The 24,069-nt window shown below is 52.7% G+C and overlaps 1 protein-coding gene across 1 annotated transcript; it reads left to right on the top strand.

Annotated features, from left to right (window-relative positions):
* Nucleotides 1-1,541: 1,541 nt before the first annotated feature.
* NT5C1A (5'-nucleotidase, cytosolic IA) lies at nucleotides 1,542-15,810 on the top strand. The gene is made up of 6 exons (XM_068537526.1): nucleotides 1,542-1,676; nucleotides 8,503-8,670; nucleotides 9,137-9,266; nucleotides 10,830-10,952; nucleotides 13,213-13,397; nucleotides 15,445-15,810. Exons 1-6 carry the CDS (start codon nucleotides 1,542-1,544, stop codon nucleotides 15,808-15,810), a joined length of 1,107 nt encoding a protein of 368 aa, XP_068393627.1.
* The last annotated feature ends 8,259 nt before the right edge of the window (nucleotides 15,811-24,069 follow it).

Genomic DNA, 24,069 nt, shown 5'->3' with positions numbered 1-24,069 from the left:
ATCCTCCAGGGCCTCTCTGCCTCTCCATGTGGCCTTTCCAGACTCCTTTACATAGTAGCTGGCTCTCAAGAGGGCAAAAATGGAAGTTGCAAGCCCTCTTAAGGCTTAAGTTTAGAAATCACACAGCATCACTTCTACAGCATTCTATTAGTCAAAGCAAGTCAAAGCAAGACGCTGGGTCAACTCAGATTCAGCTCCACCTCTGGATGGGAGAAGTGTCCAAGTCACATTGCCAAAGAGCAAGCAGGATGGGAGAGAGTTTGAGGCCATCTATAGAAACAATCTACCAAGCCTGGAGAAGGACAAGTCTAAACATACTTCCCCCAATCCTAAAACTTTCTGTTATGATTATTTCTCCTTTTCTCCCATGCAAGGTTTGGTTGGTTCCTCCCAGGTCATGAAGGAGGCTGGGAAGACCCCTCTATTCTGTACCCCATCCCAGTCAGACGTCCACCAGGCTAAGCCAGTATTTTCTCCTGCTTCTCCCACCCACCTTTGCACACTTCTAGACACACACAGAGATGCCCCTTGTCTGCTTCCTAGCCTGTGCCTTGGAATGAGGGGCATTAATGTCTGCACCTCGGGGTCTGCACCAAGGAGGGCAATGCCCTAGAACTCCAGGATGTTGGTCCAAGACTCTTGGGTTCCTAGGCTCCTTTTCTATCCTCTTTCAATCCAGCCACTTCGTGGCGGATAACTAACCAAGCTCAGCAGGTGGTACCTGGGAGTGCGCTCCCCCTGCTGGCCATCAAGGGGCCAGCAGGAACCGGGGTCCCCGGGAGTCTCCCTGGTCTGGGTCCCCCGCCAGGCCAAGGGGAGCCTGGTCTCGCCACCGACTTCAAGGGCCCCTCCGCCTTGGTGGGGAAGAGCTGCCCGGCTGGGCCCTCCACTGTGCCCCCAGCTAGGAGCAGACTCCTGCTCGTGGAAGGAGCTGTCCATCCACCACCTCCTCCCCCTCTGCGGAATGGACTAGGGTTTGAGGGAAGAGGACGCCGCTCAGGGTCCCACTGTCCTGGCATCAGAGGGGAAAGACGGGGACTAGCTTTTGTTTTGTGGGGGCGGCTAGCTTTGCGTTTTCTCCTTTGTGAATCACCACCCCAGAGGAAACAAGTTGGCAGGCCTCCCCTTCTCTCGGTGCCGAATAGCTCCTGCGAAGAACACGATCCCCGCAATCCCGAACCCGCAGCAGCCCGCAGGCCCGGCTTAGGCCCCCTCCTCCTGCGATCCCGAGGGTCCAACCGCCCGCCTCCCCGCCCCGCCCCCCCCCCCCCCCCCCCGCCTCATTTCGGGGAAGGAGAGCGCAGCTGTCCTGAAATACACATCCACCAGCAACAGCAGCAACGCACCGGCTGCCGACAGGGCGAGCTGAGCACCCCAGCGGCCGGCCCCCCCACCCCGCCCTCCGGCCGGCCCGCACGCGCACTCTCCACCGCTGCCCGCCCCCTTCTCACCCCCGGGACGCGCCTCCCTCCCGCAGCCCAGCCCCGCCGGCTCCGCTCTCCGCAGCCGCCTTCTCCGGCTGGGCCGGGTCAGAGCCGAGCATGGAGCCTGGGGAGACCCGGGAGACCCGGGAGCCCCGCGAGCCCGGGCCGGGGGCAGAGACCGCCGCGGCCCCGCGCTGGGAGGAAGCCAAGACTTTCCACGACAACCTCGCGCCCAAGAAGAAACCCAAATCGGTAAAAGCAGGGCATGGGTATGGGGGAGGGCAGGGGGAGGGTCACCGGAGAGGGGGTCGTCAGCCCTCTGGAGAGGGACCCGTGGTGCCCCTCCGAGAAGGGACGCAGGTCCTCAGCACCAGAATGCGCCAGGCCGTTGGCACGGGCTCGGGTTTATTTTTGGAGCTCTGCTCCGGTGTTTCTTTTATCTCGGGGCTCGGGTTCCACGCCAGGATCCCCCTCCCTCATGCTGTCATCAGGGCCCAGCTCCAGGCCGCGGCCCAGCCCCTCCCCTTGCGGGCAGCCTGGGGCGAGCGGACGGCATTTGTTGGCAAAGCCGGTCAGCGGCGCCTGCGGAAGCGCCCCGGGCTCAGGTAACCCGACTCTGAAAACCCGGCTTCTTGCTGTGCGCTCCGGTTTCTGCCATCTGGGCACCGGGCTCCGGACCCGAACCTCTGCGTTTAGGGTCTGAGTCAAGGTCCTGCGCCCTGGGCTCGGGGTGCCGGGTTCCCCGCGTCTTAAGAGAAGGGAGCTGCACTGGAATCTGCTCTCTGCGCTTAGGGCTCTGCGTCCCTGGTTCTGGGGTCCCGACGCTGGACTCTGCTCCCCAGCTCCGGGCTCTGCTCGCCTCACAGGGGAGCCCTCGCTGGCATCGACATCTCTGCGACCTCAGTGGTCGTCTCTGCCCTTGGGGATTCACACAGAGGAGGGAGCTCGTCTCCCCATTGGACAGATTCATGATGCCCTGGTTGGTCCCTGGGCCTTGCTCACTCCAGCCTCCCAGATCTCAGAGCCTGGGAAGGGGATAGAGGATCGAAGCTGGCTCAGAGCATCCTCCAAAGAGCTCCAGCCTGAGACCCTTCCCATAAGGCCCACCCTGTCAACAGTCATTCCCCCAGAGCACCTCCAGGCCTGCCCAGCAGTGGGGATTGAGAATGAATTAGACTGAGTCCCCGCCTCAGGAGCTCACGGAGACCCTGGACATGGTGAGTGCTCAGGTGAAAGACCCTAGCCCTGGGAGCATAGAGGCGGGAGTGACTGCCAACTCAGGAAGTCTTTTAGAGGTGGCATTTGAGCTGATTTTAAAGCCTGAGTAGGTGGACTTTCCCAGGCAGAGAGGGAAACAGGCTGGGCAAAAAGCATGACTGATGTCTTTGAAACTGAGAGGATGCAGGATCTTAAGGAGAAGAGTTGAAGTGATGCCAGAGACCCACAGAGGGCCTTGAATGCCACATTAAGGAGTCTGAACCTTATTCAGTGGGGTTAGGGGTCTTAAACCTAGGCTCCATGAAGCCCCATGTTTCAGGGGGTCTACTCACATGTGAAGCCAATTCATTTTCTTTCTTCCTCAAACTATGTTTTACACAAGTAAAACTAGGTGATAAAACTCAACTTACTCAAATGTGTTATTGGACATTTTAGCACCTTGGAGACTGCCCACATATTAACTTATGTTACAGGTTGATTATCTTTTTAGCAAACCTCAGAATAAAGCTTTTCCTGTGATCTGTTTTAATAGAAGAGTATCTTGAGATTGCTGACAATCGTTGCTGAGTCTCCTGAGGGTTGTAGTTTAAAACAGAACAAAACAAAAAAGGCTTTTACCTGGGGCTTCCCTGGTGGTGTAGTGGTTAAGAATCCACCTGCCAATGCAGGGGACATGGGTTCGAGCCCTGGCCCAGGAAGATCCCACATGCCATGGAGCAACTAAGCCCATGCGCCACAACTAAGAGTAGCCCCCGCTCTCCGCAACTAGAGAAAGCCCGCGCGCAGCAATGAAGACCCAATGCAGCCAAAAATAAATAAATAAAATAAATTAAAAAAACAAAACAAACCAAACCTTAAAAAAAAAAAAAGGCTTTTACCGTTTGCAGCCACTTATTGGTGTGAATCAGGGCTTTCTCAATGCTGCGCAAAAACCAACAAACTGAAACAGAAACAAACTGACTAGATGATGAAGCTTAAATCCACACTGGTCTCCTGTATCCATTGGTTGACATTATAATAAATATATCGTGAATATGTAATACATTTGAATTTGTAGTATAAATTTACACCAATAAAATATGGTACTATATGGTTTACATATTGGGGCTCCTCCCAAGAGTTCATTTGCATAAAATGTCAACCTACTTTTAAAAAAAGTATGAAAACCATTATGGAGCTATCGCAGGGCTTTTCAGCAAGGGATTAACTCGGTCCATTTTCATTTTAGAAAGGTCACTCTGAGGCTGTGTTGGTGGATGGATTGGAGAGGGTGTGTCTGGTAGCAGGCAGATCCGTGAGGAGGCTGGTCTCTGCCTGGGGAGGAAGCTGGACTAATGTCACGCCCTGGGGGATGGAAAGGAGGGGTTGGACATTGGGAACTAGGGTGGTGAGTGGAGCACGTCAATCTGTTTCCTCCCCAAACACCAAGGAACCCGGGAGCTCAGGCCCAGTCGTCAGTTATGACCTCTCGGTCAGCCCCTGGCCCTCACTGTTCTCTGGGAGGCAAGGAGACTGGTGGCTTCTTGGGCCCTACTCCTTCCTGCAGAAACCCCTCCCCCCTACAAGCTATTCTGGGGGCTTTGGGCCTCCTGGGCCCCATCAGGGCCTGGCCTAGGCTTATTCTCATCCCCAGGAGCCTGAGTGAAATATTTAACCCCCTAAGGCCTATAGGAGGCCCTCACTTCATGAGCTCAGAGGACTTCCTCAGTCCAAACCTGTTTTGTTCCTCTCTCCTCCGGCAGCCCTTCTCACTCTAAGTCCTTCTAGAAATAACAGCTTTTGGCTATGTTCCTATCTTGGGCCCAACAGGCAAAATCACTTTGGCCTCAGTGAGAGCTCCTCAGGCAGGCTGGGTGGGGCTGGACTGCCCTCCTTTATCCCTCCATTCCTGTCCCCGAAGCAGGAGTAATCAGCTGGACCCCCCAATACCCCCCCTCCAGTGAAAGACAGGGAGAGCTGGCAGGACCTTGGCTCCCTGGAGCCCAGTGTTCCCAGGCTGAGTTCCTGGTCTGGGGTAGGGGGTCTTTCTGACCCAAGCTTCAGTCTGGCATCTGGACTTCTTTCTGATTTCTGGAGGAACTGTCTCTAGATGCACCTGACATCACGTGACAGGGTGGCCTCCCTCTGCAGCGAGGTCCAATGGGGTGTCTAAGTGCATGGCTTCTCCCCAGCTCCGACCAGCCCCTTTCACTTGTTCCTTCAGCTCCGCCTGGAGCCCAGACAGGCTGCTTCTCTCTCCCAGCTGGGATTCCATATTTCCCCCAGCAGCTCATGCCCACTAGGCCCTTAGACTGCTCCTCACTTGTACAGAGTCAGAGCAGGCTGAGCAGGGAAGCAGGGTCCTTGCCCTGGGGCCCTCCATTCTGGGGGTAAAGAGAGCCCTGCCCTAAGAAACCTCACTCTGAGGGCATGGTGCCCCTCACCAATTCTCCCAGATCTGGGAAGGGAGGGCTGGGGTGTGAGGAGTGTCCCAGGGAAGTGCCTGAAGTAGCAGGGGTTGGGGTCTTCTGGGAGTGGTTGAGGAGGGGCATATGGGAGTATAGTGCTGCTGTGTGGACAGAGGCCAGGCTGGAGGCCAGAGACTGGGGATCTTATCCTGGCTCTGCCTTGCCTTTGCTGGATGACCAAGAGTAATACTCTGCCCCTCTCTGGGCCTATTTCCCCATCTGTAAAAGAAGGAAGTGGAGACTCCTGGGACCAAGGCAGCTGGGATATTTTTCTTGCAGTGGCCAGAGGTGGGATGGGATGGGGTCTGGGCCGGTCAGCCGGAGGAGACCCAGAACATAGCAGTCTGGCAGGGACTGTGGGACAGAAAGTGACGAGCGAGACCTTGGCTGGCTGCCTGAGCTGGAGCAGCGGGCTTGGGAACCTGCCTGAACGAGCTGGAGGGTAGCTGGCTCTCTGTCCTTGAAGGGGTTTTGGGCCTGTCCCTGGGGCAGTAAGCCCAGGGGGCTAGACGGTCTTAGCCCTTGTCCTGAAGGCCAGCAGGCTTCCTGGGTTTATGAGAGTGGGCCTCCCCACCCCCGCAACCATACCCTTACCATCCCTGGCCATCCCTCTATCACCCTTTTCTTTAATTTTTATCTTCCTTCCTTGAAGGCTCACGGTGGCTGAGAGGTTTGGGAGGTACCCAGCCCAAGAACACACAGACACTTGGGGGCGGTTGGCAGCTGGGAGAGTTACTGGGCTGAGCCCCAGAGGACAGGCACCTGTCCTGCCAATGCCTTATACTCACCCTGCTGGGCCCACACACCATCTTGGTTGGGATAAAAGTCAAATGCAAACTGAGGTCCACCTCCTGAGTTTGGGGACTCTGGTCTTCTATTCCTATCTTGAGGTTCTAAAGCTTCATTAGCCACTAGCCATTCATGGCTACTTAAATTTAAATTGATTAAACTTAAAATTCAATACAATTAAAGATTCAGTTCCTCTGTCTCACTGGCCATATTTCAAGTGGCTCCCTAGCCACATGCAGCCACACGGAGAGCATTGGACATTTCCATTATCACAGAAAGGTCTATTGGACAGTGCTCTTCTAAAGCATGCACAAATCTCCGCCTTGGGGGTAGATCATAAGCTCCATGGGGGCAGGGATCACAACTGTATGATCCCTGCCATGTCCCCAGCACAGTGCCTGTCACATGGTCATCACTCAATGTTGTCGACTGATTGGGACCCAGGCTTGACTCCAGAGAGAAGAAATGGGATTGAGTGCGTGACCTGCAGGGCTATAAGGAGCAGGCCAGAATGCAAGGTCCATTTATGAGTCCTGCCCCCAACTTGAGTCCCTGTTTCCTCATCTGTAAAGTGGGAATCATAGTCCCAGGATTGCTCAAGTCACAGAGATGTGGTGGGACTCTCTGGGTGTCTGTGAGTCCCTTGGGGACCCCAGGGATTATGAAGGGTCCAGCTGCTGCCTGTGGTGGCATTCCTCTCTCCCCATTCTGCTGGAGGTGCCGAAGGAGTTCTGAGGCCCTCCCGGGCCCCTGAAAGAAAGCCTTCTGCAATCTAGCACCTGCCTACTCTTCTGGGCTCAACTACACTCTGCTCCCATGCACAGAGCTCTGCTCACCTTTGTGAAGGCACGGCGTATGTGCACACCTCCTCGTGCCTTCTTTCACCCCACTCCTCCTTCAAGGCTTTGCTGAAATGCCTCCTGTCCTATGACAACTTCCTCTGAACACTTGTCATCGAGACTTTGCTTTCACCTGGTTCTAGCACTCATTTCAGTCCCCTTTGCATCTCCTTCTTTCTCCCCTACCAGCCTGTGACTCTGAGGGCAGGAGCCAAATCTCGACCAGTATCATTACCAGACAGAGCCCAGGTGCTTGGCACAAAGAACCAGTAAATGTTTGTCAAATTTGCATCAACCGAAACAATATTCTCTGAGCATTTACTATATTTCAAGCAACTTGAACAGATGAGGGCACTGCGCTGGAGTTTCTAGTTCATGTTAAATTTGGCATGGCAAATACTGTCTCTCATTAAACTATATTGCTTAAAAGTTCAGAGACATTAAATATTTACTGAGCACCTACTATGTGCTAAGCACAGTTCTGAGCACTAGAGATACAATAAATGAACAGGATAGTCCTGGTTCCTGCTCCCTGAGAACTTAAGCATGGTTCCTGCTTCTAGAGCTCTGTCTAGAAATAGAAATAGTTAAATAAGTAATTATAATTTAGTGCTAAATTTTACCAAAAAGGAAATCCTTAGGAGAGGTAGCAAGCCCATGACTAAGGGTAGGGGAAGGCTTCCTAGAGGTGACTTGTAGTTTGAGACCTGAAAGTTGGATAGGAGTTAGCTGGAAGGGCAGTCAGGGAAAGAGCACATCAGGCAGAGGAAACATCATGTGCGAAGGCTCAGAGAAGGTAGGGGGGAGGTGTGCTCAGACATGAGAAAGGTCAGATTGAGCAAAACGGGGTAATAAGAAGGTGACAGTGGAGACAGAGGTAGGGTCTGTCATGAAGGGCTTCCTACTCCATATTGAAGGCTGCTGATCAGAATGTGAGAAGAGTGGGTACCACTGAAGGGGGAGGCGGGGCATGATCAGATCTGAATCTGGGAACAATCCCCTGACAACAGTATGGACCACATATTGGATGGAATGAGAGATGGTGATGGGCCAGACCATGGTAGGGAAGACAGAAAGAAGTGGACGGATTCTAGTAGAGCTGGCATGTTTTGGTGACTGATTGATGGGGGAAGGGGGTGGAGGAAGAGGGAAGACTTGCGGTTGACTTCCAGGCTTCTGGTCTAGGTGATGAGTGGTTGGTGGTGCCAAGCATTGAGATGAGGAAAGCGGGGAGGGGACCAGGTTTGGGGGTGCAGAGAATGCTGGGAATTCAGCCTTGGGCATGATGAGTTTAAGTGTCTATTAGTCAACTGGGGCAGTTAGATATATGAGTCTGGAGCTCAGGAGAAAGATTTGGGCTGGAGATAGATGTTCTTATATAATTGTCATGTTTCTGGGCACCACTTCTTCCTAAGGGCATGTAGCTCCCATTTTGTGGTGGAAACCATGTGGAGACCGTCTTGAGCATCTGTCATACTTTGGCTACATACACTGTATTCATTTTTCTGTCGAGTCCAGATAGCTGGCTAGATTGCAAACTCCCTGAGGGCATGTGCCTCCCATCCGATTGTCCTCCTCCGTGGGGAGCCATCAACTCCCTCAGTCCCCAGTTGGGTCCTGCACAGAAGGGGTCCTGATCTAGGTCTGCCTCTGCCCAAGGCTGAGCTCCTTAGGGCAGAGGCTGGACCTGTGTCTTCTCCCTGTCCCCAGTCCCCGGAGGGGCTGACACATGAGACCTTCCTCAAGAGAATCTGAGAGTCAGCCCCTTCTCCTGCACCCCTGCAGCCCAAGCCTCAGAATGCAGTCACCATTGCCGTGTCTTCCCGAGCCCTGTTCCGCATGGACGAGGAGCAGCGGATCTACACAGAGCAGGGTGTGGAGGAGTACGTGCGCTACCAGCTGGAACACGAGAACGAGCCCTTCAGCCCTGGGCCGGCCTTCCCCTTCGTGAAGGTGAGGGGCAGTTCCACCACTGGCCGTACAGTGCCTTCATGGGCATTAGAGAAAAGCACTCCCATGGGTGTATGAGTAAGGAAAAGGGGTCCCCTCTGGGCAGATGCCACCACACAGGAGCATAGTTTGGCAAGGGGACAGCCATTGTGGGAAGAAGAGGCCACCCCATCCTCTGGACTAATGCAACCCCACTCCAGGTAACCAGCTTAGTGCATGGAACCTGAGCTGGATTTCGACCCCCACTCACCCTTTTAGTGAGGCACCCCTGGGCAATAATCAACCCGCACAATGGCAGAGACTAGGAGGAGATAGCCCGCGTACACCGGTCTCACCCCGAGCCTGGCCCCTGACCTCCCCTCTCCTCCCCGTGTTGGATCCCAACTCACCCCTCCTCCCCAACCCTGGCTACCAACTCCAGGCACCAATCCCTGGGGGTCTGAGCCCGAGGGTCCCCTCTCCCATCCAGGCTCTGGAGGCTGTGAACAGGCGTCTGCGGGAGCTGTACCCTGAGAGCGAGGACGTCTTCGACATCGTCCTCGTGACCAACAACCACGCTCAAGTGGGCGTCCGTCTCATCAACAGCATCAACCACTATGGTGAGCATGAGGGCTTTGGCCATGACACGACCCCTACCGGACACCCGGGGTTGGGGTCACACCTCTGCAGGGTGCAGGTAAACCCACTGGAACCGCGAGCTCAGAGGGGTGCTGGTAAACAGGCCCTTTCAAGAAACAAAACAAACCCCCAAAACCCTGCTTGTGTAGCATTGCCATATTCAGGGTGTAAATATTCCCACCATGGCTGATGTCAAGCTACCAATAGTTGAACAATCTAACTGGCTCCAAAAGTCCCTGGATGTTTAACATTCGGCTCTTGCAAGCTGGTACAAGCCGGCTCCAGCACATCGCTGCACAGGCCCCACTCTCTATGTGATTGGGCAGGGCACTTGCTGCCCCTGTGCCTCAGTTTCTCTCTCTGCAAGAGGGCTGACAGGCCTTAAAGTCTGCTGGCGGAGGCAGGTGCCGTCATCAGAGTGAAGGGACTTTTGTGTCTTAGTCCAAACTCTTGATTGAAAGTAATAGACCCTCCAGAGCCAGCCTAAGCTGAAGAAAATGATTTTTTGTTTTTTGGCTGTGCTGCATAGCATGCGGGATCTTAGTTCCCTGACCAGGGATTGAACCTGCGCCCCCTGTGTAGAAACGCGGAGTCTTAACCACTAGACTGCCAGGGAATTCCCGAAAATGATTTCTTATTAGGTTACAGGTGTGCCTCTTGGAACCACAGGGAAGGAAGTGAAATTGGGCCCACAAAGGCCTGAATCCAAGTGCTGGAAAGCTATCCAGGGTTTTTTTTTCTCTCTGGACCACATGAGCCCTTATTTCTGCTTCTCTCAGCAAATCTGTTCCTTTTTTTTTTTCTTTTTTTTCTGTCTCTTTTTCTCTTTCCTCAAACTAGGTTTCTCTGCTTTTCAGGAATATGGCCAAAATTTACAAGTTTACAAGTCCTTGTTTTCAGCAACCAAGAGAGGCCAGTTGGCATTTTTAAATCCTAATTTCAAATTGTTAGGAGCAAGGGTGATATTCAAAATATTTAACCACCTTGTGACATAAGTACCGAGGAATCAGGACAGACACCACCTATGGTACTGGGGCAGAGTCCTGAAGGACCCCTGCTGTGCCCTTCCACTGTGGACCCTCCTGTGTGAGGGGCTGGGGTAGTGATGGGGTAACTCAGTGGGCTCAGAGCAGCAACTATTTATCAACAAGCAAAGTTTTACAACCTGCACAGACATAGGTACTAGGTGACTCTCAGCCCAGGCTGGGAGGGAATCTAATTGGCCCAGCTTGAGTCAGGTGCCTACCCCTATCCAGTCAGCTATGACCAGGTGGGACCGCGAGCCACAAGGCTGGGACCTACTTTTGTAGACTGTGATCCCCTGACAAGGGGATATTACTGTGAGCCAGGCAACCCCTCCAGAGAAGTGATCATCCCCATTTCATGGTCGAAGAATGGAGGATCTCAGAGAAGGGGAACGCTGGCCTAAAATCACTCAGAGAATCACTCTGCTGCCCCACCACCACCCAGAACCAAGATGGCGTCCACTGAACACGGAGCGACCACTCTGAGGTCCTGAGGGTTACTCTCTATCTCCTCTCCAGACCTGTCCATTGAGAGGTTCTGCATGACAGGCGGGAACAGCCCCATCTGCTACCTCAAGGCCTATCACACCAATCTCTATTTGTCGGCTGATGCAGAAAAAGTGCAGGAAGCCATCGATGAAGGTGAGTCAAACTGGGGAAGGAGAGCGTGGGGAGTCTGGCTAAGGGGTCTTAGAGATAGGAAGCCTGGTCCCAAAGCTCTGAGCAGGCACTAGGGGTTGCCATGGTAACTGGAAGGGGAGTACCTTCCTTAATTCCTATGACCTGTCCTGTAAACTCTGAGAACAAGGCCTCACCTATTTCACTTATTGCCCATCTATCCCACTGTCCCACCTCCTGCCCTACCATGTTAAGGATGCCTTTACTCATCAGCATCACCCAGCCTTCCGTTTCCATGGGAACCCTCCTTACAGTCCAGAAAGCTACTCCCTTCCAAGAATCTTCCAGGTCAGTAGGAGTTCTAATTCCTGTGTGACCATGGGCAGCCTCTGTCCTTCTCTGGGCCAGTGAGGAGGGAAATCAGTACCTAGTCCAGCCTGAGCAGTAGAGTCTGGGAGATGGGCAGCATTACAGCAGCTGGGCCGGCCAGTGCTGAGGTGAGGTTAGAGACACGGCAGCAAGTGCTGACAAAGAGAATTTCCCTCCACGTGTCTCTTTCAAGGGGCAGTTCTGGGGATGGTATCCAGTCTCCTGACAAGGTGTGTTTCCCTGTTGTTCGCGGGAGAAGACAGGCTCACAGGGGAGGAAGGACTGCCCCACTGCCTGTGACGGCTCCTCAGACTGAACGCTACTGTTATTTATTTATTTATTTATTTTGACATTTTATTGGAGTATAGTTGATTTACAATGTTGTGTTAGTTTCAGGTGTACAGGAAAGTGATTCAGTTATACATATATACATTCATTCTTTTTCAGATTCTTTTCTCATATAGGTTATCACAGAATATTGAGTAGAGTTCCCTGTGCTATACAGTAGGTCCTTGTTGGTTATCTATCTTATATATAGTAGTGTGTGTATGTTAATCCCAAGCTCCTGATTTATCCTTCCCCCCGGTGTTTCCCCTTTGGTAACCATAAGTTTGTTTATCAACCAACGATATGTTTACTTTCCTCTTCCTCTTTCATGCTGTCTCCTGCCTGGAAGCCTGGCTTCTCTCCCACTGATGCCTCACTCCCCTGTGCTGCTTGGGGTTCCAAGAGACTTTCTTTAATCAGGAAGCGGAAGCCATTTCCCTAGACAGATGTCACTCCCTCTGGTTGGGGTCTTGGCATTGGTCCGCATGTGTGCCTCTATATGTCTATAATTTAAGCCCAGGCTAGGGAGCAGGGGATGGTCAGGAGGCAGGCCTTCCTCAGGTCCGGTGGTTCTGGTTCATCTTGGTTCCAGCACTGGCAAAGCTGAGAAGGTGCCTGGCCTGATGTCCAGGGCCTGGGCCTACTTACACATCCTCAGGCTAGTGAAGTTGTGGGGAGGCTGGCATTGCTCTTTCCTCCCAAAGCTCTGCCTCTGTCCAGGCCTGCGACCCTAGATTCCCAAAGAGCAGGGCTCACATGGCCTTTGGAGAGGTGAAGAATCGGGGATGGGCTGAGCCCACTGCCTGGGTCTCCAGCCTCCTGGTACTGCTTTTTGTCGTCCAGTGAGCTCTAGTTGGAGCCAGGGTTCCCAACAGGCATACTGGGCCCTCTGGAGAAGCCCAGAGTCTGTGCCATTGTGGCGGCAGACTGAGGGGGTACCCACACCCACCTCACCACAGACTGCAGCCTAAAATCTCAGCCCCAGACAGAGCTGAGCACCCTTAATTTTATCTTGGTCCAGAGAGGGTGAGGGACTTGGCAGAATCAACAGCAAGAGAGTAACTGAGGCCCAGCCAGGGTCGGGGCTCCTTCCCAGCCCCCCTGTAGATCTACATCAGGGGCCTGTGAGGAACTCCAGGAAGGACAGTGGTGGCCTGAGGGACCTTCCCTTCCATCCAGGACTGATGTTTGTCTTGTCCATACCAGCATGAACTTACTAGATATTAAAGTATTGAAATTCCCCCATGCCGATTGATAAATAGCTCCTGCCCTGAGTCCTCTGAGTGCCCCCCTGTTCCCTGGGACACCCCCCAGACCTTCCCTCAAAGCAGCAACTAAAAGGGAAACCCTGGCATAGGCTGGGGCCTTCAGAGCCCTACTCAGAGCAAAAGCCACTATCCATTCTTACTGGCCCGTTTTGAAATATTCTGAATATTAGCCCTTGTTAGCCGGCCCCTGAGTCCTAGGTGAGGCAGGCAGGGCAAGGAGAGCCTGAGATAGCCCTCTCCTGGCCCCCAGGCAGCTGAGGCGGGTGTCGGGGCCCTATTACCTAGGTGAAGGCAGACAATGCTTGCCTTTCTCTGCCCAGGGATCGCAGCCGCCACCATCTTCAGCCCCAGCAGGGACGTGGCTGTATCCCAGAGTCAGCTGCGGGTGGCCTTCGATGGGGATGCTGTGCTCTTCTCAGATGAGTCGGAACGCATCGTGAAGGCCCACGGGCTGGACAGGTTCTTCGAGCATGAGAAGGCCCACGAGAACAAACCTTTGGCCCAGGTGCTCCACACACTCCCCGGAACCCTTGGGTGGAGCAAGGAAGCTCCCCAGAACCTGCCCTTGGCTGGAACCTCCAGCCCAGAACCAAACCCCAAGCTCAGCCCAGAATCCAGCCAGCTCCCCTCCCTAGGCCTCCAGCCTTCCTCCCTCTCACCTGACCCCTGGGTCCCCTCAGTGAGCTTCTACCTCTTCTTTGAGCTCCCATCTCTCTCACTGCATTCCCATCCCCCCTTTGAAGCCCACATTCTCTCTCTAAGCCCCTCTCTGAAGCCCCTACCTCTTCTTTGCAGCTCCGTTATGAGGTCTCCATCCCCACCGCTTCTCGGCCTTTTGGCTAAAATCAAGTGTAGGTCTCTATCCCCTTCCTGAAACCCCCATCCTCCCTCTAAGCTCCCAGCTCCTCTCTGAAGCCTCCATCCTCTTTCTGAGGTCTCCATCCCATCTCTAAAGTCCCCATCCCGCTCTGAAGGCCTCATGCTCTCTCTCTGAAGCTGCCATCCTCTCTCTGGAACGTTTGTCCCCTCTGAGAGATTCCCCCACCCCTCTGAGAGGGGTCCCATCCTCCCAAGAAGTCCCTGCTTCCCTCACTGGAGGATAGGAAGAGCTGGGCTGGCGCCCTTCATTGGGGCAAGGAGATCCAGCTAGTGTGGGGTCTGGGCAGCCCATCTGCTTTGGGCCACACCAGCCCTTCACACCTCCTGCCATCCATCCTTTGGCCAGGGGCTCAGAGACCCTCACTCACCCTTAAACTGCTCAGAGTCTCACTGAGAGCAGAATACGCCCTAGAGCTGGTGGAAATTCCCTGGGGTTGGAGCGACTGGGATTCTCCAGCCCTCCAGGGAGCTCCTATCTGTGCTTTTAACAAAAATCTGGGTGCTCAATAACCCCAAAGCCTCTCTCTCCAAGAGCTCAGCAGGCTTCAGCTATGACTCCAGAGTATTCATTTCACTTTCTCTCTTGTTGGTTCCCTCTGAAATCCTTGGGAATCCAGAGCGGGACAGTTTTTCCACTAAGTGGTAGGCAGAGCCCCAGGAGACCACTGCTTGCCCCAGGTCACCCAGCAAGTGAGGGGTCTCCAAGATTAGAAACCCACCGTTCCTGATTTCCAGCTGCGTTACAGTTTTCTTCTTCATCATCCTCTGGTTCTTTATTCACACCTCCTCATGAAGCTTCATTGCTCCAGGCACTGTGAAGAGTAAACCCTTCCCCTGACCCTACAGAGCTGGAGCACAACACCCTGAGCCACTCGCCTGCCCCAGGGGCAGGGTTGACATTGGGCAGTGACACATTGGTCTGTCTGTCCCAGCTAGAGTCCATTCTGATTGAAGGGTGCCCATGCCATAGTTACTAAATATTCTTTTTTTTTTTTTTTAAGGAATTCCTTTTTTTAAAAAAATTATTTATTTATTTTTGTTCATTTATTTTTGGCTGTGTTGGGTCTTCGTTTCTGTGTGAGGGCTTTCTCTAGTTGCGGCGAGCGGGGGCCACTCTTCATCGCGGTGCGCGGGCCTCTCACTATCGCGGCCTCTCCTGTTGTGGAGCACAAGCTCCAGACGCGCAGGCTCAGTAGTTGTGGCTCATGGGCCTAGTTGCTCCGTGGCATGTGGGATCTTCCCAGACCAGGGCTCGAACCCGTGTCCCCTGCATTGGCAGACAGATTCTCAACCACTGCGCCACCAGGGAAGCCCACTAAATATTCTTAATATCCTCCCTGCTGATGAGCACAAAGGCCACACTTAACGGAGTTGCAGGGCAGACACCCATGTACCTGGTGGGCTGCTATATTCACAGCCCTGGTATAGTTTTTCTGACGCAGACATCCCCAATCACAGCAGTATGGACACCTAGACTGCCATAGAGACCTACAGTCCAATTGATGCATGCAGTGGCCCGAGCAGGCATAGCAGAACTGAGAGATTTAGAGATCCTGAGAAGCTTTCCCACCCCAAACAGCAAGATCCTAGTGTTATAGGTAGGAGCCCAGCAGGGGAGGGGGCAAGTGTCTGGGAGAGGGGTGAGCTCACAGTGTTCCTTTGCCTTCTCATAGGGCCCCTTAAAGGGTTTTCTGGAGGCTCTGGGTAGGCTGCAGAAGAAGTTCTACTCCAAGGGCCTGCGGCTGGAGTGTCCAATCCGCACCTACTTGGTGACGGCACGCAGTGCAGCCAGTTCTGGAGCCCGAGCTCTCAAGACCCTGCGCACCTGGGGCCTGGAGACGGATGAGGCCCTGTTCCTTGCGGGAGCACCCAAGGGCCCCCTCCTGGAGAAGATCCGCCCACATATCTTCTTTGATGACCAGATGTTCCACGTGGCTGGGGCTCAGGAGATGGGCACAGTGGCCGCCCACGTGCCTTACGGTGTGGCGCAGACACCCCGGCGGACCACACCCACGAAGCAAGCCACATCTGCACTGTAGCTGAACCACCAGCTTTGCTGACCCACATTGCTCCAGGCATGGCTCCATGTCATACACGTCGCCCAATGGACCCTTCTAGTTCCTCACCTCTCTGCCCTTCTGCATGTCCACCCTCATCCCTATGAGTGAGGTACTTGTAGGAAATTATGCAGACTGGTCCGGCATTCTCACCAGCTCCCCTTTTGGGCAAACACTGTGCCATGATCCTGGCTCAGAAAGTAAGACTGTGCAAAAAAGCTGGGTTTCAGGGGGAAGTTGATGGGACTAAGGGTGAGAGGGTCAGAGCAGCAGGGTGCCTCAAAAGGGGCTTATGAAACTAGCTCAGTGTAGTACAAAGAACACTGCTTTGAGAGAGATGGGATCTGGCTTCTAAGCTTTGTCCTGGCATTGTCCATGTCTTTAAGTTCCCTTGCAAGGGACTCTAGGATGAGGTGACTTCCCCCTGTGGTGCACTGGTGAACTCTCCATCCTTGCAGGAGCCCCTGCAGCCCCTTTGTCACCACTTCCAGGGGAGAACTCTCACTGCTTGATGAGTCAGTTTCCCCATCATTTAGGGGGTTTTCAAACTCTCCTTTAGCTAAAAAGGCTTGGTTTTATAAGATTGCCCTCTTTGAAGGAAGGATTCTGAGCCAGGGCTTCTCCTGATATATATGGCACCTTCGTACAAATTATAGAAGGACGCCGTCTCTAGAATGAATTGTGAAAAGACTGCCCTTCCTCTGGGCTGACCCGGACCACGCTGGGGCACACAGCTTGGTTAGCAGGCTATAGGCTGGATTTTGGCCCCTACCGGCTCCTCAGCCCAGAGGCCTTTGTCAAATGGGCAAGGCACACAATCATCCACAGCAACCATCCCTATAATTTTACACGTTTGAAAACCACTGGATGAGATGACCTGTCTACTTCCTGCGATGCCTTAATCTGAGTCATCAAGGGTCAGCTGCCAGGTGCAGGGTTTGTGGAAGGAGGGAGGGAGTGAATTTAACCTGCATGCAGACTCTCCTCCGGCCAGCAGGGGGCACTGCAGGCTCTCCCTGGGAAGGCGCTTTACTAGGCCTGCTCAGTGCTTCCTTCACTTTTGCTTTTTAGCCAAAGTTAATTTGTTCCTGCCTATCAACCCCCTCACCTCAACCCTCACTCCCTCAATGACTGTGTCCTACTCTGCTTGCCAAGCAGCCCTGCTGGGGAGAAGAGGTGGAGAATTGGTGTTTATTGTTGTGAGCTCAAATGCAAGGGGAGAAACCTTAGGGGCTGAAGTGGGAGGTGGTCCCGGCTGAGCCCAAGGGAAGGCCTGCCTGGAGTGATATAGGAAGTGTGGGGAGGTCAGGTCTGATGCAGTGACTAGTTAGAGAGGAAGGAGCTGCAATGTGCATTAGCAAGATTCTCCAGCTATGGGATTGTGATTGGAGGTAGTGAGCTCTTTGTCACTAGGATGCTGTCAAAGGGACTCCAGGATGAGGTGACCTCCCCCTGCGGTGCACTGGTGAACTCTCCATCCTTTCAGGAGCCCCTGCAGCCTCTTTGTCACCACTTCCAGGGAAGAACTCTCACTGCTTGATGAGTCAGCCTCCTCCTTTGCTGACCAGCTTGGCTTTCTCCGGAGAGAGGGTGGGACCTCCAAAGGCTGGTCCCTCAGGAAGACCCAGAAGGGGTGAGGAGATGTCAGTGGCGGGGACTGATTGCCCAGCCTCCCGGGCAAATCCCAGCTGTGAGCAAGCACTTTATGAAGAAAGCCAAAGGTATCATCGGAGGTGTGTGCAGGGGAGCTGGAACACTTCTGGGGGCAGGAAAAGGGGTGACAGGCCACATGGGGCCTGACCTTTATCCTTTTGAGGACTCAGCCCAGGGTCTGAATGGGCACAGGTTCTGGGCAGTGGAGGGCAGGATCGTAATGTCAGAAAGATAACGCAGGAGGGAGAATGAAGTCAGAAGACTGAGGTGGTTCTGGAAATGAGCAACAGTTTGGGTGAGAAGAGAGTCCTGGGCTGGGCTTGTCCTGTCAGTGCTGGAGCGGCTGAGAGGCTGGCCATGGGAAGGAAGGGCAAGGCTGTGCTGAGTGGCTGGGCACCGCCAGGGGACGGGCAGGTGACAAGGATGTCCTTGCACAGGGTCATCCCATCAACAGCCAGGATCCTTCTGGCCAACAGAGGAGGCCTCAGGGCAGAGGATCTGGTTTGGAGTTTTTTCCTCTGCCGAAGCTCCCAGCCCAGCCAGAGATACTGTGAGACCTAAGGACAGCCTCCAGGAAACCAAAAGGAAGTGAGAGAAGGAACTCAACCCCAGTCACTCTTGATCTTGGCCGAACCACACAAAGGCCTGCTTCTCCTTCCTCTTGGGTCAGAATCACCCCTTGGGTGAGCCTCCAGGGCTCACAGAGCCAGCTGGTAGCCATGAGAAGCCTGCAAGGCTGGGCACAGCCGAGGCTCACTGCATGGCACTAGGCTGTGTGACCAGGGTGGACACATGCCCTGCGAGGGCAGCACCAGATGTCACCTAATTAAGATGCACCGAGGGATGCTGAGACCAAGAGGTCCTGTCCCCAGGGCCTCGCGATAAACACCCCTGATTCTTCCAGGTCTCTCAGGAAGCAGGAAAACGTGATGTGGGAAGCAGCAAGATAAGGTGCCATAAAAGCTGTGTATTTCACTGGAGCACTGTTAATAGACTTGGACAGCCCTCAGCGATGAGAGACACTAGGGTCCAAATTCTATTATTGAAACCATAAATGAGCATTTCAGGCCTGGAAAAAAGCTTTCAGTGTCTGGAATAAAAGGCCAGAAGTCCTGGGGGCAGGCTTAGACAGCTGCCAGACACACCTTCTGGTTGTTTCAAGCGATGAGGAGGCGTCCTGGGGAAAAGAACATCGTTTATTGTATCAACAGGCAAATTAAAAAGCCATGCGAGCACCAAAGCCCCAGGCCCAGCCATGGACTGCAGCACTGGGCCAGAGGAGCCACAGCTCCTGACATGCAGAACCCCTGGAGCCCAAAGCATGGCACCCCAACAGCGCCTGCAGAGCACGTCCCAGGAAATTCTTGCCAGCCAAGTCCCAGACCCAATGGAAACTGCCACTTAGAAAAACAGAAGCCCTGTTACTATGCACTGAGATTGCCAAGGTCACTGCAAAATAGCCCTCTCTGCTTTCTGAGAGCCCAATCAGAATGATGGGGATGTAGCAGAAGGAGTTGAAACCAGCAAGAAGTGTAAATCCAAGCTGGATCCAGCATTATAATGATACTCAACTGGTGTGCACCAGTCCAGCTAAACTGGTGATTAAAATATTGAAATGCCTCCATAACAGTTGTAAATAGCGCTGGCCTGAGCCCCTGACTTCCCCCTTCCCATGGACTCAGCTGCCCTGGCCCCTTCGTCTTCCCACGATCCAGCAAAAAGGGGGTCCGGGAGTCTGTGCCAGCATGATGGCCAGTGTCCAGTCTGTTTGGGGGTCCCCTGGCCATGCTGGCTTGGAGAGGTTAAGTAAGTTGCCCAAAGTCACACAGCTGGTAAGTGGCAGTGAGAGGACTCAAGCTCATGTCTGTCTGATGCTGGGACTCAGGCCCTTAACTCTTTTGCCATACAGCCCATACGTGCATAGACGTAGCAAGAGAAGCTTCATAGCAATGGCGTTCCCTTGACAGTCTGTTAACATGTTGACCCCCTGCATGTTAAGATACTATAATAGACTTGAGAGGGTACATCTTTGTTATAACTTTCTAAATAGCTAAGAGGAATTTAAACTAGGGCCAAACATTTGCAGATCTTCTAAAGCACCTCCAGACAACCCCAAGTTCTGTGGAACCCGGTTCTTATTGGGCTAATGCTGGGTTTGGCAAATGCAGCTCCTTGGCCAAATATAGCCCACCACGTTTTTGCAAAGAAACTTTTATTGGAATACAGTCATGCCCATTTGTTTACATCTGTCTTCAGCTTTCAAACTATAGCAATGGAGTTGAATTGTTTCAACAGAGACCAAGGAGCTGAAAATACTGGGTCAGCCAGAAAGTTCGTTCGGGTTTTTCAGTTCCAGCCTACGAAAAACCCGAACGAACTTTTTGGCCGACCCAATATTCCTCTGGCTGTTTGCAGAAGGAGTTTGCTGACCCCTGGGTTAAGGCAAACATCTCTGGCCCGGTCCTCAGTGGGAGAGTCCAGCTTACATCCACCTAAGCATTCAGAGGTAGAGGCTGGCTCATTTGCAGAGGGGGCAGCACGAGGCGTCTCTGTGCCCATCTGCAGGCATTGTCAGGGATGGCAGGCACTAGCTGAGAACCTTGATGCTAAACCCAGCAGACCCTTGGCATCTGAGGATTGAAGATTTCAAAGTTTGACCATTTTCAAATGACCCATGGCCTGTTGTGATTTGGAATGTTGATGCACACATTTGATTTTAGTGTGCTCTCCCAAGCTGCTGGGTGAGGGGCAGGGAGCGGGGCCCCTGGCTAGAGCTGAGCCCAGCTGGCTGGCTTCTGCTCAGCACGGCTATGTTGTTCTCAGCTCATCATTGCCTTTGAGGGGCATCTTGAGAAGTAGTAAGTGCTGGAAGATGGATGGGCCTTAGGTAAATATTAATTTTGGATAAAGTGAAGTGCCCCACGTTGACTTAAGGACCCAGATCTAACAAGTCATCCATATGCTCTCTGTGGAAGCAAGAACAAGCTCTTCACGAAGACGGTCCCAGTGAGGACTTCAGCTGGCTCAGAAGTTACTGATCAAGTGAGAGATAAAACTCCAGTGAAAGTTGGAATGACAGTTTTCTTGTGGTATTAGGGAGTGAGCAACAAACACGCATACCCTTATGATGGAATTGTGAATCAGGAGAAATCTGCCAATGTAGGGAATGGCAAGTGTAGAAGTGGTCCTACCTACCGCCATGGTTGCTGGCATTGTTCCATCGGGATACTCTTCTACGCTAAGCCCAGACTTGACCTCAGAATCCTTCTCAACCCAGCATTCCAGGCAGCTACTACCAGTGGGTTGGAGTTGGCACGAAAGATGAAAAACCTATGTTGCCATCCCTATTGGTGTTGGATACTGCTTTCCAGGGGGGAGTGCAAGGCCCTGAATGTTCATTCCCCAATGTTGTGCTGCAACTCTGAGGATGCCAGGGTCTCACCCCACTCAGGCAGAACACAAAAAGGAGGAAGAATGGCATCCTGTGTTGGTGGCTTCCTTAGAAGAGGTGCCTGAGAAGCAGTGTCCCAGGTTTCATGGTCTTCAAGCAAAGTACAATACGGCTGGCAACTTTTCAGTTACCCCTCCTACCAGTAGGTGGCACTGCAGGCCAACACTCCGCTGCTGGCCATAGTTAATGGTTTTCTTCCCTGGTTACTTTTCTCTCCTTCCATGTTACTTGGTGCTGTGCTGGACTCCCGCAAGTAGCTTAGCCAAAAAGGACTTGAGGTGCTGCTAAACGTAACTGTGTGATGAGCTGACAGCTCTTACCAACAGCCACTGTGATTGCATGTATTGACACACTCATATGAGTGTGTGCAACAGGATTAAAACTGCATGTATGCATGCTTTTTTGGGTGTATGTAATGGGGCAGATATCTCTGCTGACGACTGTGTGTGTGTGTGTGTGTGTGTGTGTGTGTGTGTGTACAAGTTGGTTATCTCTGCTAACTAAGGGTCCTGGGCCCCACATACTGATGGCCAGCCCTGCTTCCTGGGACTAGTTCTGGCTCTTCCTATCATCTCATGGGCATTTGCACATATGCAGTGTGGGGCTCTCTGAGGCCCTTATCTATCTCTCCAGCTTCTAGACTCTGGCCAACAAGGTCTTGGCTCCTAACCCTCTGCCTCCCCCGCCCTTATCCCTGCAGCCTTGGGGACAAAGTGGTAGAATCACTTTTGGCTGCACCTGCCTCACCATCTACATTTATTTCTTCCCTCCCCTTGACAGTCCTGAGTCCAACATGTACAGTTGGGCAGATTGTGCACTGAACAAAGGCAGATGGAACCATTCACACCATGAGTGATACCTCCTAGGCATCTATAAAAGCTGCCAACTGTACCCAGCTGCCCTGGTCATCTCATGGCCATGGCTAGGAAAGCTGCCTTCTTCCCTGCCCTCCTGGCCCAGCCCAGCCTAGGCTGGGATTCCTTCCTCTGCTTGGGTGTTTTAGTCTGGCCCAGAAGTGACTTACCCTTGGCCTTGATCAGGAAGTATCTCCCTGATGGGCCATCCCCAAGAGGCCTTTGGGTTCAATTTATGAAAATGAAATACGGCTGGCAACTTTTCAGTTACTGTAAGACAAACCAAAACTCTGCAGATGGGGTCACTGATTCCCACACTCCTGGCCTGCAGGTGAGTACGCCTTCACGGGCCAACTGTTAAGATGGCTCTGCTACAGAATTAGGGTAGAAGCCTCAAGTCTAGGTTTATAGCTGCACCAGGTAGAAAATCGTGAGGTCGCCATAGACTGGACACCTGGGCCAGGTCACAAACTCTGATGCCTCCAAGGGCTGGGCGGGAAACATCAATGAGGGAAGAGGATTAGGCAAGGACTGTAGCAAAATGCGGAACACATATGCTGTAGTCTGACACGGTTGCTGCCGTGTGGGAATGTGGCCTGCTGGTGCCAGATATTCCTCCCCATTTTCCAAGAGAAGCTAGAAATCTGGACTTTTAAATGTTGGCAACTGAATTCTGAATTTAGAAAACACTGTGCATGCCAGATAAACCACATCTTACAGGCCAAATCCGGCCTTTGAATTTCCATTGTGCACCCTCTGACCCAGGCCCAGTGAATGGGGTTTTTCAGAACTGAGTAATTGAGTATGAGGATATTACACTCAGACTCACAGAGCTTTGGATCTTTAAGAAAACTTAAAGATAACCTAGTTCATTCCTTGTGTGTTTTAAACTGTGTACATACAAACTTTTTTATTAACAGCACACATATCCTTAAGTTCTAGTTTCTACCTAAAAGGATCTCTGTACCCCCAATTTAGCACAAGATTTAAAATGAAGTGTCTACACATAGTAGGCTTGGATCTACCTGTCAGAAGCCCTATTTTATACCATTTGCTTTATGATAGGTCTACTTCTGTCTTTTGCGAACATGGGCTGCCCTGGTCTTCCTTATAACCTAACTTCTCTGGGTTGCTTTCCATGGTAAACCTATAAGTGCCTCCTTAAACAGTTGGGCCCTGTGTTTCTTCATCTGTGGGACTTCCCTTGCCTGGGGGTGAGACTGCTCACACTTTTCCCAGCTTGGTCCCTCCATGGTCTGCCCTCAACCTCCAAAGGCCCCAGCTCTGTCTGGCTCTGCGGCATTTACCAGCTCACACAATAAAGGATGCCACGTGCTGGTCAGTGTGGATCCTTCTCACTACTCATGCTTGTCCCATACCTAATGTTACAGCCTGGCCTTCTGCTTCTTAAAAGCCATTCAAATAAATAGAACACTTTTTAAAATAAACTTAGGTTGCCTTCTTGTCCCCCCTCACAATTGTATTCACAAACTGGCTTAGGGTCCCTTTAAGAAATGCCAATGGGAAGAGTGGATATATGTATATGTATAACTGATTCACTTTGCTGTACACCTGAAACTAACACTACATTGTAAATCAACTATACTCCAATAAAAATTTTTTTAAAAAAGAAATGCCACTGGGGACGCAAGGAGTGAGCAGGTCTGGGATTTGTTCCATCCTTGGGTGCCAGTGTCTCTCCGTAGACCCTCCCCACCCACACGAAGACCACCCTGAGGGGAGATTCTGTGATGGACGGCAGCCTGAGCCCATCAGAAGGCAAGCTTCCTCCAGCAGTGCCCTTGGCGTGGACTCAACGTCCCCATCTGGAACTACCAAGGCGGAGGGGCAGGGGGATGGAGTGGGAGGAAGAAGAGGCGCTGAGAAAGCATGTGAGCTGGAGGAGGAAGGGGGTGACTCAGACTCCAGCCTCAGCCCTCACATCATCCTTCCTCCTGCACCTCAGCCCCCTCCACAGCAAACCCAACCTAGGGCCGATACCTCTCTTCCATTCTGTCCACCACCCTCATTTCTCCCGCACTTGCCTTCACCTCCATCCGCTGAGGCCCCGTCAAGGCTCATCTCACACACAACTTCCTCAACTAGGCTCCCTCAAAACTCTGTGTATCATGAGGGACAGATCACTTCCTCCCTTGAACAATATTGAGGTCTGCGGTTCTTTCTCCCATAGCCCAACGGAGTATTAGTTATGGGAGCCAGACTAAGTGGCTGTGAATCAACCTGCCTATAACTGAATGATTGAATTCAGAGCTGATAGGACTG

The sequence above is a fragment of the Eschrichtius robustus genome, chromosome 3, assembly GCF_028021215.1.
Source record: "Eschrichtius robustus isolate mEscRob2 chromosome 3, mEscRob2.pri, whole genome shotgun sequence".
NCBI lineage: Eukaryota > Metazoa > Chordata > Mammalia > Artiodactyla > Eschrichtiidae > Eschrichtius > Eschrichtius robustus.
Note: the sequence above shows the minus strand (reverse complement) of the source record. Positions and strands in the feature narration are given on the sequence as shown.